Source organism: Castor canadensis, chromosome 7 (assembly GCF_047511655.1).
Source record: "Castor canadensis chromosome 7, mCasCan1.hap1v2, whole genome shotgun sequence".
NCBI lineage: Eukaryota > Metazoa > Chordata > Mammalia > Rodentia > Castoridae > Castor > Castor canadensis.
The window spans coordinates 141,738,466-141,753,215 of record NC_133392.1 but is presented as its reverse complement, the minus strand read 5'-3'; the positions used below and the strand labels follow the sequence as shown (position 1 = coordinate 141,753,215).

Here is a 14,750-nt window from a genome sequence, read left to right as displayed (position 1 = left end):
ATTTACCTAACCATGGTTCTGTATGTATAGTAGAATTTCATTTCGGTGGTCCCTTTCTATCCAGGATTTTTTTCCGGTGCTGGGGATTGAACCCTGGGCTTCACACATGCTAAGGCAAGTGCTCTTCACCACTGAGCTATATCCCTAGCCCATATCCAGGGTTTTGGTTTGTTTGTTTGTTACTGTTTTATGATGACTCTCACTGTATAGCCCAGGCTAGTCTGGAACTCCTGCCTTACTTCTCAAGTACTGGGATTATAGGCATGTACCACCATGCCTGGCTAGGATTTTGTAAAAGTGAGCTTGCATTATAGGATTGCTCCAGTCTTCATTCACGGTAGATTGGATTTTTGGAAAACCATCTGTCAGTTTTTAATGCTTATTCATTTATTCAACAAATACTTATTGAAAAAAATGAACCATGTTGTGCTAGGCCCCAGGATGGATATACCTTGACAAATTAAAAACTGCAATGTGATGAGGGGTTTAAGATCATGATTCTGGAGCTAGACTGGTACTATTAGTTATACAATCCTAGGCAAGTTACTTTAATTTCTGTGGCTCTAGTTTCTTATCTTTCAAGTGGAGATAACAATAGTACTTGTCTAAAGCGTTGTTACGAAGATTAAATAAGTTACTATAAGTAATGGTCTTGAACAGTAACTGGCCCATCGTAATTGTTATATAAATGTTTGCCATTATTATCATAGAACAGATATGATCCCTTAGCTTGTGGACTTTATACGCTAATGGAGGAGAGAAATAGTAAATACAGAATAATTATTTTAATAAGTTATGAAGCAACAAGCAAGGTAACGACGTGAAAAATAGTAGAGTGAAATAGGACAGGTATATTAGCCTACTGCCTATATTTGCTTAATGTTCTAAAATAAGTCCCAAGCACTTCTCTTGTAATTTCACAAGTCACATATTATTTTGCAGTTCACAAGGGTACCTTGCTAAAATTGAGGTATATAAGACAGAGGAGATGAAGGGTTTTTTTCCTATTAATTAATTTTTGTTTATTATTTCCCATATTTGGAAAGTTCTTTTTTTTTCCTTTTTCCTTTTATTTTATCATTTTTACATTTACTTACCTGTGTATACATTGTTTGTGCCACCTCCCAAACAATGTCTTTAATAGTATCAGATAATGTCATAATCAGGAATAGTATGTAATGCTGAGAGTAATAGGTTGGTATCCTGTAGTTTACTTGAAACCTTCTGTTATTGATTTATTTGATGGGATTCTACCCAAAAAGGTGTTTTTGGTTTTTTTGTTTTTTGTTTTTTTTTTTTGGTGCTAATGGGGTTTGAACTTTTACTCCCACTTGCTAGGCAGGCAGGCAGGTACTCTACCACTTGAACCTAAAAGTTTTAAGAATAGTAAAGTCTATAGATATTTTGGAGGATCATAATATCTTTTATAGAAAAATGACTATTTAATATTAATGTCAACTATCTTTAATAGTTTTTCTTATTCAGTTAATATTTATACTGGTAGGATTACTATAGGTAAAAAATAGCATGTTTTGTGAAATGTCTTCATTACTGACTTGGTGATGTCATGGATATATAGCCAGCTCAGGAAGAACACAGAGAAGATCCAGATTCTGAAACTAAGGAAGGAGAAGGACTTGAAGATTGCCCCAAAGTAGATAAAAAAGAAGATCCTGAATCAAAAGCAGAAGGAGAATTAAAAGCTTCCCAGAAATTGGTCAGAAGACACAGAAACATGCACTGCAAGGTTTCTCTGTTGGATGACACTGTTTACGAATGTGTTGTGGAGGTGAGTGCATTTTAGTTTCCAGTAGTCAGGTGCTCACACATTTTTCCTTGTGAACTTAGGAAATGGTGCCTTTGCCCAAAACCCACTCTAATGACTATTTCCATGGATTGAAATGCCAATGGTAATTTTCTGGAGACAAGGGTATAGGAGGATTATGTGTGAGCTTTACTTTTTTCTCCACCTTTTTTTTTAATTTACCAAAATCTTGTGACTATGCATGTATTACTTTTACAATAAAAATAATTTTGTTTAAAAAAGATAAATTTAATTGTCACAATGTATCCCAGCACAATAAAAAAAAATTGTTATAGAGTGCCTTTCTGTAACTAGATTTCCCAAGATAGCCTCAATTTCTGTATTAGTTCCAGCTATCCCTATAATTATATTTGTAAAAAATTACTTTTAATAACATGTTTTATTCCCCCAGATCTAAACCCTTATCTTACGTTTATCTTATATATGTCTTTAGCCTCATGAGATAGTATATAAGAATATATATCAAGTAATACAATTTCTTAAAATTCTCTTAACATTTTCTGGAATTACTCTGTAATCCTAATTTGAAATTTTTTGTTGTTGTTGCAGTACTGGGGTTGAACTCAGTGCTTTATGCTTGCTAGGCAAGTGCTGTATAACTTGGACCATGCCACCCCACTCCCTTCTAACATTTTATGAAAGAACAAGTAATTGAATCAGAATTGAAAAAAGTCATAGTTATTCAGTTTCTCTTGTTCTTTCAGGACCAGTTGAAGTAAAACATCTATTAACTATTTGTTTCAACTGGAATAGTTGCCAATTATGATATGCTTGATATATGAGCAATTACTGTGATTGCTAGTAGCTTTAATTGATAAAACATTAATTCACATAACCTTGTATCTTAACTATACAACAAATTGTGAATTGAATTTTGTACAAATGCAAATCTATCTAAGCACAAGTTGTCTAAAATATTTTGCTGTATTTACTATAGGTATTCACTCTCTAGGGTTTAAAAAAGAAAACAGCTACTATAGCTTGAAACTGGGGAGACTCAGGATCTGTTTTTTTTTTTTTGGTCATTCAGACGGACTTAGATCCAGATATGGGCCCTTATATCTGCAGCTTTTGGGAACAAATGTGTTTCAGAATTCAGAACAGAATGAATTTAGAAAGGAAATAAGTACATAGTTTGCATATTTCATAATATACTCAGCAGGTTCTGTAGCAGCAGGTATAGGAAAAAACATTATTTCTTTGATTAAAATATATGAAGAGTCATTCTCAGATGGGTAAATGAAGATCATAAATAGCCTCTTTACATACATCTCAGGTCAGAATTTTTCTTCAAATGAGCTTTAGCAACAAAAAAGAAAAAGACCTTTTAATTTTTAGAATTTCTGTATTTGGGATTTTTGAATAGAGATTAGGGACCTGTATATGAATTCCCAAATCATTTTTCTGTCATTTAGAGTGAAAATAGGGGGGAAAAAAAAGTGAAGAAAATGTTGTAATATAAATGAATTAAGACTGAGATGAATGAACAATTATGGGAATAACAAATTGTAACTTAAGATAATTCATCTCATTAAGAAGAGGAAGTGTCATGTGTATGTACTAAAAAGATTTCTAGGGCAAGGGGGTATAGTTCAGTGGTAGAATGCTTGCCTAACCTGGAATTCAATTCACAGAATAGCAAAAAAAAAAAAAAAAAAAAATCTCATTTTTGAGGTATTTTTTATGTTCCTTAGAAGGCATTATTAGCATGTTCCTTTTAAAAAATAGGTATTTATATTCTTATTTTACAGATGACAAAGCTAATGTTAATTGAAAGTATTCGGGTGTTTAGTAAATAGATAACTTTTTGACTCTAAATCACAGCCTCTAACTTAGGGCCTTTCCTCCCTATAAATAGGAATGTAAGACTCAAATTGGGCAGTGGTTTGACTCTCTAGGTAAAAAAAAATTAAGAAAATGATTTGTAATACCATTGAAAGAGTTGCTCTAACAGGTAGTGTCTGTATGCCTACAATTTCACTTTATTTATTTATTTTTTCTTTATTCATTTATTCATATGTGGATACATTGTTGGGGCCATTTCTCCCCCCAGTTTTATTTTATGTATTTTTCTGAAAGAGATTGTAGGGGGTTGAGATATAGCTCGTTCTCTTGGAACATTTGTTTTGAAAATGATAGTCTAATGATTTCCACAGCCAGAATTAGCTGTCAGTGTTGACGAGATTCAGTAATTCAGTTGATCATGGTAATGGACAGTGGCTCAGCATGCTTCTGGAATGTAATGCTTTAATTGGATGTGGTGGCACACATCCCATCACTCAGGAGGCTAAGGCAGGAGAATCATGAGTTGAAGATCAGCCTGGGCTACCTGGTGAGTCTCTGTTTCAAAAAAAAAAAAAAAGTGATATTTTGTATGGAAGTGGAGGGGGTGGAGGAGAAGGTAGGAGTTTGCTTTGCACTCTTATTTCCAATGTAATTGTATTGCATCTGTATGCTGACAAACTGAGGAACAGGAATTTATAAATTATATTGTTCTATTTAGATACTATGTTGCCATATGAAAGTTTGTTAGTTACCAAAGATAAAAGAGGAAAGTGACATTTTATTTGGTGATGAATACAAGAACAAGAGGAAACCTCAACTAAAACATGTATGTCTTTGCAGAAACATGCTAAGGGACTAGATTTGCTTAAGCGAGTATGTGAACACCTCAATCTTTTGGAAGAAGACTACTTTGGTTTAGCCATTTGGGATAATGGGACCTCTAAGGTAAGGAGGCAATGTATAATATAAGAAGCTGATAAAAAAAATTATTTGGTTTCTTATGTTGTTGTTAACAATCTATTTATGCTTGCCTCTCCAGGATACAGTGTACTTAGTCTGTTCTTATTTCTCAGATTTTCCTTCTAGAATTAACTTAAAAAAAAAAAAAAGACCATTGCTAGTATGTCCTTTCATTATTGAGAGAAACTACTATGTATTTTGTTTCTTTATTTATTTTGTGGTGCTAGGAATCCAGTCCAAGACCTTGCTCACGCTAGGCAAGTGCGTTACCACTGAACTACATCCTCAGTCTGTACTTTATATTTGTAAAAGGTAGGCAAAGTGAAGATGTAAAATGCTGTGATTGGCAATTAGTATTATATCTAATATGCAGGAAATTTATTTATTTATTTATTTATTTATTTATTTTTGTGGCATTGGGGATTGAATTCAGGGTCTCATGCATGCAAGGCAAACACTAAACCAGTGAGCTATATCCCCAGCCCACACAGGAAGTTTATAATAAATATTTGTTAAACAGTCTGTGATTAATATTATGATATTATTAGCACATAATTATAATTTGCAATCAATGTCATAAAATAGAAAAACAGACATGAAGACCAATGGAACAGAATAGAGGCTCCAGATATGAAGCCACACAACTATGAGCAACTTATCTTTGACAAAGGAGCTAAAAATATACGATGGAGAAATAGCAGCCTCTTCAACAAAAACTGCTGGGAACACTGGTTAGCAGTCTGCAAAAAACTGAAACTAGATCCATGTATATCACCCTATACCAAGATTAACTCAAAATGGATCAAGGATCTTAATATCAGACCCCAAACTCTTAAGTTGATACAAGAAAGAGTAGGAAATACTCTGGAGTTAGTAGGTATAGGTAAGAACTTTCTCAATGAAACCCCAGCAGCACAGCAACTAAGAGATAGCATAGATAAATGGGACCTCATAAAACTAAAAAGCTTCTGTTCATCAAAAGAAATGGTCTCTAAACTGAAGAGAACACCCACAGAGTGGGAGAAAATATTTGCCAATTATACATCAGACAAAGGACTGATAACCAGAATATACAGGGAACTTAAAAAACTAAATTCTCCCAAAACTAATGAACCAATAAAGAAATGGGCATGTGAACTAAACAGAACTTTCTCAAAAGAAGAAATTCAAATGGCCAGAAAACACATGAAAAAATGCTCACCATCTCTAGCAATAAAGGAAATGCAAATTAAAACCACGCTAAGATTCCACCTCACCCCTGTTAGAATAGCCATCATCAGCAACACCACCAACAACAGATGTTGGTGAGGATTCGGGGAAAAAGGAACCCTCTTACACTGTTGGTGGGAATGTAAACTAGTACAACCACTCTGGAAAAAAATTTGGAGGCTACTTAAAAAGCTGGACATCGATCTACCATTTGATCCAGCAATACCACTCTTGGGGATATACCCAAAAGACTGTTACTCCAGAGGCACCTGCACATCCATGTTTATTGCGGCACTATTCACAATAGCCAAGTTATGGAAACAGCCAAGATGTCCCAGCACTGACGAATGGATTAAGAAAATGTGGTATCTATACACAATGGAATTTTATGCAGCCATGAAGAAGAACGAAATGTTATCATTCACTGGTAAATGGATGGAATTGGAGAACATCATTCTGAGTGAGGTTAGCCTGGCTCAAAAGACCAAAAATCGTATGTTCTCCCTCATATGTGGACATTAGATCAAGGGCAAACACAACAAGGGGATTGGACTATGAGCACATGATAAAAGCGAGAGCACACAAGGGAGGGGTGAGGATAGTTAAGACACCTAAAAAACTAGCTAGCATTTGTTGCCCTTAATGCAGAGAAACTAAAGCAGATACCTTAAAGCAACTGAGGCCAATAGGAAAAGGGGACCAGGAACTAGAGAAAAGGTTAGATCAAAAAGAATTAACCTAGAAGGTAACACCCACGCACAGGAAATCAATGTGAGTCAATGCCCTGTATAGCTATCCTTATCTCAACCAGCAAAACCCCTTGTTCCTTCCTATTATTGCTTATACTCTCTCTACAACAAAATTAGAAATAAGGGCAAAATAGTTTCTGCTGGGTATTGAGGGGGGGAGCGGGAGGGGGTGGAGTGGGTGGTAAGGGAGGGGGTGGGGGCAGGGGGGAGAAATGAACCAAGCCTTGTATGCACATATGAATAATAAAAGAAAAATGAAAAAAAAAATAAATAAAATAGAGTAATAGTAATATTGCTTATTCATACAATGAATTTGACAAATCCTCCAACCTTAAAGGAAGCTAGTTGTTAACTTGTACAGGAAGTAAAAGAATGGATAACAACACGGAGGAAGAAAAAAAGGTTAAAAATCAGGTATTTGTTTTCTGGGTTGATATTGAAAACTGCAGCTATTTAGCTTAAAACCTTTTGATGAAAACTTTAGTTTACCAAGTGTTTGCATGTACTGTTCAGGTAATATATGTAGAGCTGTGAATAGGAAGATGATTCCTGTCCCCTGGAGTTTCCAGTTTACTGTGAAAATAACTTTAATTACTGGTGTGATGAGTATTAATACGAATGGAAACACAAGATGTCACAGAAATATAGGGCTGATAAAGTCTTTTCTGGTGTGGTGATGTTTGAGGCAGGAACTACAGGATAAGATGGGCAAGTGAAATGACAGAGAGAATGTCTTGTATAAAGACCTTTGTGTAAAGAGTGACCTTTGAGGAACAGAGAACCAGGTAGACATAAGAGGTGAGGAATAGAGTAACAGATGAATCTAGAGAGGTACATAGGCATGGGAGAAATCCTGGAGAGAGTCTTTTATAAAATGTTGGTTCTTTCTCCAAGATGACTTCAATTTGTTAAAAAAAAAGAGTTGAGGGGCAGAAACAATAACAGCAATAACAAAAACGTTGGGGGGAGGGGGAACAGCCTTTATCAATTGCAGACCACATAGATTGGGTTATCTGAGTTAGATAATACAAACTAGAAGAGATGGAATTATTCTTTGCCTAAGTAAGATTATTTATAGTGTGTGCCTAGTAGCTATTTATAAGTTTGCAAAATTTTGTTCTTTCTGTAAATGACTTACTGACTGAAACAGAAGAATTATATCTACCAGCACTAGGTTAACATTGTTCTTTAAGGACTTAACCTTTACTTTGTTTCCCTAAAGGCTCAAAGCAGCTTTTACTGAATTCCCTACATCCCATTAGTAAAGGAACACTGAAGCTAAAAATAAATCTCAGTGAGATAATTTTGATTCCCAGAAGTTGAATATTCCTACATTGTAGAAAAAAACCAAGGTTGAGCTGAGAATAATTGAGACTCCTTTAATTTGGCATGTAAATAAATTGCTGAGTACTACTCATTTAATATTACTGGAAATAATTTTTTTGTGAATCAAATCTGCTAAGTTTCTAGAAGCTGGATCATCTAAAGGTTTACAGCAGAAGAAATCCTTTTCACTTGTAGTTGAGATTCTGTGACCCATTTTGGGACAGAAGTTTTCAGTAATTGAAAACATTTCACCATTATCAGTGTCATCCATACTCTGTCCTGTTAGCAAGTTTTATTTCCTTTATAGCAGTTTCTGCTTTCTAAATAAGAAATACTAAATTACTTTATGTCAATTTATGTTTATGTGTAAAGTGATTTAAAAGTGCCTAAAAGGATCCAGGCATGGTGGAGTACACCTGTAATGCCAGGCAGAATTGGAGACAGGATCTAGTTTGAGGCTGGTCTAGGCAAAAGTTAGCAAGACCCTGTCTCAGAAACAAGCCAGGAGTGGTGGTGTGCATCTGTAATCCCAGTTACTTGTGAAGTGGAAGTAGGAAGATCTCAGTTTAAACCCAGAAAAATTAGCACAAGACCCTATCTGAAAAACAAAATAAAAGCAAAGAGACTAGGGGTGTGGCCCAGGTGGTAGTGTGCTTGTCTAACAAGTACAAGGCCCTGAGTTCAATCTCCAGTTTTGCCCCTTCCCCTCAAAAAATTGTGATTCATAGGAATCACAATCAATAACAGTATTAACAGATTAACATGAGTACACAACTGCCTGTGTAAGAAAAGGGAATTGGCTTTAAGTATTTCTGAAAAAGAAAAGCTGCTGTCTCTGAATCAACCTAGCTCAGCTTCCCTGATAATTTATTAGAGCCTCCTTTGGGGAAGTAGGCCAAAGCAGAGTTTTCCTTTGGATTAAAATAAGAGTCCTTAGCTGATGTAGGAAGTAGGGCATGGAAAAGAACACAGGAATTCTATTAGCAGGTGACCCAGGCAAATCTGTTCAAAATGAATCTGGGAGTCAGGGAAGGTGCATAATAGTGTTTGTCTTCTTTCTCTTTCCATTTTCTTTTTCTTGACTTTGTTATTCCAGAACTTGGGAGGCAAGGCAGGAGGATCATGAGTTCAAAGGTCAATTTGGGCTACATAGTGAGACCTTGTCTTAAAAAAAAAACAAGGGTGTTGCTCAAGTGGTAGAGTACCTGCCTAGCAAGTGTGATGTCCTGATTTCAAACCCCAATATTGCCAGCAAACAAACAAACAACAATAACCAAAAAAAAGAAAAAAGCATTAAAAAATGAATCTGGGGATGATTTACTTTCAATTGTCAGATTAAAGAGCCAATACAATAGCAAGAGCCATCGTAGTGAGGACAGTCCTTGAATATGCTGTTTCTGAACTTACAGCTCTTCAGTCTATATGGGGTGATATCTCAGTTATGTATATAATTGACCCTGCAGTTTCCCATGACCATCATTCTGGTGATTTGCTTTGCCTCTCCAAGGGTATTTGACTGTGTCCTTTATCTTAGTGCGAGTGCGTGTGTGTGTGTGTATGTATATGTGTATATGTTTTGTTCATTGTTTTGTTTTCAAGACTATGTATCCTGCTATATCCATGCTGGCCTGGACCTTGCTATGTAGCTTAGACTGATCTCCAACTCGCCATGCTCTTCCTCTGCCTTCCAAATGCTGGGATTACATATGTACACCACCATACCCGACTTCTTTCCTTGTGTTTTGGTACAGTGTGCCTCTTTTTTATTTTATTTTATTTTTATTTTTGTCAGTACTGGGATTTTAACTCAGAGCCTCACACTTGTGAGGCAGGTGCTCTACCACTTGGCCCAATTCAGCCATTTTTGCTTTAGTTATTTTTCAGATAGGATCTTGGTTTGTTTGTTTTTTTTCCCCCTGGGGGCCAGCCTGGACTGTGATACTCCTCCTTACAGCATCCTCATAGCTGGTATTACAGGTATATACCAAAACATCCAGCTTGTTTGTTGTTTTTTTCCTGGCTAGCCTCTAACTATTATTCTCCCAATTTTTGTCTCTCAAGTAGCTAGGATTATAGGTGTGAGCTACTGTGCCTGTTCTAGTATTCCTCTTGAGAAACGGCTCATGCCTTTTGAGACATTACACATCTGAAATTATCTTTATTCTGTCCTTACATTTGATTGTTAGTTTAGTTGGATATAGAGTTACAGGCTTAAAATCACTTGCCTTCAAGATTTTGTGTTGCTATTGAGAAAACTAAAGCCCTTCTGACTCTTGGTCTTTTGCTTGACTTTTGTTCCTCTCCTTCTCCCTTTACAGAATCAGGCTAGTAGAATTTTTAACACCCCCCCCCAACATACACACTTTCAGGATTCTGTGATTTCACAGTTGTATTATTTTTGTGTGGTTTGATTTTCATCCATTGTTCTGGGCATGTGTTTATATTCTTCACTGGATCGTGACTTCTTCATGAACGTCCTTGTCTGACATATTGCCCACTCTGAATTCATTCAATAAATGAATCCAAAGAATGGGACACTTTACTGAACAAGTGACTTCAGAGAACACCTTTGCCACTTAGTAGTTATGAATTGGGTAAATTAATTCTGCCTATTTTCCCAATGATAAAATGGGAATGTAATGAGAGGATATATAGAAAAGCACATAGAATGGCCTCAATAAAAATTAGGTATCACCATTGTTGTTATGATAGCATAATTATTATATTCCCAACTAGTCAAGGGCTTGGCTTGAAAAAATTTCATGGGTCATAATCTAACGATGGATTCTGGAGCAGCCTTCATGTCATAATCGCCAGTCCTTTCTCAAGCAGGGTATACTGAAGAATAGTGTATTTTTGCTAAAAACTGATAGTGGCTAGCCAGATTATGTAACTTCATTTTAGCTATTGGCAAAAGGCAACATTACAACAACTTTAGAGACTTAGTTGGATTTAATTGGTTAATTTAAATATCTAATTGGCCTTTATTTGTAATTCTTGAATAGGGCAGCCTATATTCTACAGAATAGAATGAGGGCTTCCACTGGACAGTAGTAGAATAGTGGGTTTTGTAAGGTACGGAAAGGGAAATGAACAATAGAAAAACTGTTGATATCAAGTTACTTTTCTTATAAGAGTAAAACAGAGGAGACTTCCTTCTTAAGCTGACTCAGGTCAAATTAAACCTCATTTCAGGAAAAACTGTCTGGATATCTACCTGCTTCCTTGAAGTTTTGGTTTGATTAGTATTTAACACAAGTAACTTCGTTTTGATTTGGTCTGGTCTAATTTCCAGAAAATACCCACTCTAGAAGTTATAGATGTATTTGTCAAAGAACGAAATCTGTAAACTAATTAACTTTGTTGGAAAATCTATCCAGAATTTTTTGTCATTCTGAAAACACAGAAGATAACAGAGCTATAAAAGCTTTAGATGCTCCTCCTCCTCATTTTACAGGTGAGAAAAGACAAGCATATAAAAGCTGTGACTTGTCTTGCACAGTCAGTTCACTTCTTGAGCTGCCTGCCTGCTGCTCTTACTAAGTTATTTTCTTCTTTAGCTTTCTGTTCCCTTTTCCTTGATTTTCACCTTACTCACCCCTTCCTTCCCTCACTCTTTCCTTTCCCTCTGCCCTTCCCTCCTCACTTCTTTTCCTTCCATTTTGTTCCCTCCCCATTCTCTTTTCCCTTTCCTTTCCCTTTCCCTTCCCTTCCTTTCCTCCCTTTATTTCTTCCTTTCTTCTGCCCTTCCTCCCTCTTTCTTCTTTCAGTTCCTACATACAGAATTAACTTATGTTATGGAACAAATGTGAACTATATTACCATGAGAGATATTTTTTATCTTCTTTCCTTTTCAAGTTTCTGATTTCACTCCTTAGGAGCTTCTGAATCTGTGCATTTTGTTCCCAGTCAGGTACCTGGAACAGGGAGGAAAGTTAGTTCATTCGGCTTTTTCCTCTCATGGATGCTTTGAACTTGCTCTTTCCCTACTGAGATGGGCAAGAGAAGAGGGGAAAACAGTCAAAAGCAGATTTCTGTGGGAGGTTTGTGGCCACTATAAATTAAAGTTATATGAGTTAAATAGATGCTTTCTATATTGTATTTCTGCTTAGAATTAGTTATTTATCAATGAATCAAGGATTTTTCCTTGGGGGAAAAGTCACCCATTAGTTCCTCCTCCCTCCAAATTCCCTCTCTAAGCAAAAACTTGAGTTCTTCTGGTGAGTAATGAGAATTTTAAATTAGGGCTACATTCAATTCAATAATATTTGGTCTTCTTTCTCCTTCCATCTTCTGTGTGAATGAATTTTCTTACTATTGCAGTCAGATAATCAACCCAAGGAGATAATCAGTTATAGCCAGAAGAGTCTTTCTTTCACCTTGCAAAAGCTAAGTGTAAACATGAAGGAAATATTAAATTCAGAGCATGAGGAATTTAGTTTATATTCATCTGAATGGATGGATTGGTTTTCATTGACTTATGACCAGTTTTGAAGGCAAGTGCCAGTAGTGTTGTATCTTATTGAAAGACTAAGATAAATACTGTAAATATACTTGCAGAGTGGAGAGGTTGCATTTGGGGGTCTTGTCTTTTTTAGGGAGTACATGTCTAGTGGATTTAACTCCTAAGGAGTGAGACCTAGAGTTTTTATAAACATATCTTGAAGCAGTGATTTGAAGTCAGCATTCTAATAACAGGATAAACAGTGACTGTTGAATTAAGACAGGTAGGTTTCTGGAACTTACAGATAAATCTTTTACCTCAAAAGTCAAGGGTTCAGATACCTTAAAAGCAACTGAGGCCAATAGGAAAAGGGGACCAGGAACTAGAGAAAAGGTGAGATCAAAAAGAATTAACCTAGAAGGTAACACACATGCACAGGAAATTGATGTGAGTCAACCCCCTGTATAGTTATCCTTATCTCAACCAGCAAAAACCCTTGTTCCTTCCTATTATGGTTTATACTCTCTTTACAACAAAATTAGAGATAAGGGCAAAATAGTTTCTGCTGGGTATTGAAGGGGTGGGGGGGAAGGGAGGGGGCAGAGTGGGTGGTAAGGAAGGGGGTGGGGGCAGGGGGGAGAAATGACCCAAGCATTGTATGCACATAGGAATAATAAAAAAAAAAGTCAAGGGTTGGTATGAATCACTTATGTGTATGCGGGAGTAGAGATGGGGGTCTAGATTAAGGGTAGCTGATGGCCAACTCAGGACATGTAGTTCTTTCTTAGAACTTTATGACATAATGTTATAAATACTACAAAAGATATGGAAAGCTCCTAGTCATTCATTTTTTCTCCTTAAATGTCATTGTCCTGGTTGAAACTTCATCATTTCTATCCTGGTTTATTTCAGTAGCATCTTTCATTTGTTCTTTGTTTATTTATTCTTCATAAACATTCATCAAGCAGATAGCATCCGCCTTATGCTAGGCAGAGCTTTGAAAGACATAGTCTCCCCATAGAGCTCCCAGATTGGAAGACAGCAGTAAGATGGGCATCCACACAGATAGGGTCAGCAAGAGATTTCTGTATAAGGTAGTATCAGATCTGAATTATAAAAGATAGGAAGTTATGAGAAGAGATGGGGACAGAGTATTCCAAGTAGAAAAAACAGTGTATAAGAGACTGTTTTAAAACAGGAGAACATAAGGGAGACTGGTAATGCTTCAGTTGAATGAATGAAGATCTTTAGCAGGATGTCACTGCTTTTCATCTGTATTATTTGGAAACTTTTAAAGCTCAAGAAGGGGGCTGGGGCGTGGCTCCAGTGGTAAAACCCCTGCCTAGCAAGCACAAGGCCCTGAATTTAATCCCCAGTACTGCCAAAAATAAAAAGCAAGAAAAAAGGCAGGTGCCAGTGTCCCACACCTGAATCCAAGCTACTTGGAAGGCTGAGATGAGGAGGATCGCAGTTTGAGGCCAGCCTGGGCAAATAGTTTGGGAGACCCTATCTCCAAAATAATCAGAACAAAATCGACTAGAGGTGTGGCTCAAGCAGTAGAGCACCTGCTTTGGAGTGCCTGCTTTGCAAGTGCAAAGTCCTGGTTCAAACCTAAGTCCCTAATAATAAATAATCAAAAAATAAATAACCAACCAAATAAATAAATAAAACTTAAGAAGGAATGTAATTTTTCTTATGCAGAAACTTAAATTCTGCTTAAAGTGTTAAAGTATTAACTCATAAGATGTGATTGATCAAATGGACTCTTGAAAAAAATCCCACTGAATATAATCAAATGGAAACTACATTATCTAGAATTGCTATTTTAGGGGCACAGTTCTGTAACTTGTCCTCTCAATAGTTTGTTGTTTTTTGAATGAAACACTGCCTCTTTCTGCTGTTTTTCACAACCATTCTGTTTTAGAAGTCAGTTCACATATATTATCTCTATCCCCTAACAGCCTGTTAATATAACGTAATATAAGAAAGTGTGTGAGTCAGATATGATTTTTTCAAAGTAAGCACATCTGTATAAAGATTCCCCAAGATTAGAAAATGAACATTACCAGAACTCCAGAATTCCCCTTTGTGCTCCTCCTCTTGTTCCCTGTCAACAGTAACTTCTGCCTGACATCTGTTACTAATGATTAGTTTTGCCTGTTTTTAAACTTCACATAAATGAAATCATCCAGTATGTTTGTTGTAGGATGGCTGAGATGGCAAGTTTATTAAGCAGGCTGGCAGCAACTCAGCGGACTAGAGTACAAAGGCTGAGCCCTGAGAACAAAGAGGGCTTTCCTTATATACCATTTAGAGCAGGTTACAGAAATGGGGGTTATACCTTGTCCCATACACGGTCACATCTTAATTTCATTGGTTATTTTAACCTCTGGGGTGAGGTGACCCTTCTCTAGTCTCACCCAGGTGCTACTTGGCATTCCTCAAATCCGAT

General features: G+C 36.4%; 1 protein-coding gene across 23 annotated transcripts in view; it reads left to right on the top strand.

Annotated features, from left to right (window-relative positions):
• The window catches only part of Epb41 (erythrocyte membrane protein band 4.1), a 203,304-nt gene that overhangs the window by 88,044 nt on the left and 100,510 nt on the right, over positions 1 to 14,750 (top strand). For all 23 annotated transcript variants that reach the window (XM_074080775.1, XM_074080768.1, XM_074080767.1 and 20 more), the window contains 2 exons: positions 1,580 to 1,789; positions 4,451 to 4,555. In XM_074080775.1, coding sequence (XP_073936876.1) covers positions 1,736 to 1,789; positions 4,451 to 4,555 — 159 coding nt within the window. In that variant the 5' untranslated portion in view covers positions 1,580 to 1,735. The remainder of the gene's footprint in view (positions 1 to 1,579; positions 1,790 to 4,450; positions 4,556 to 14,750) is intronic.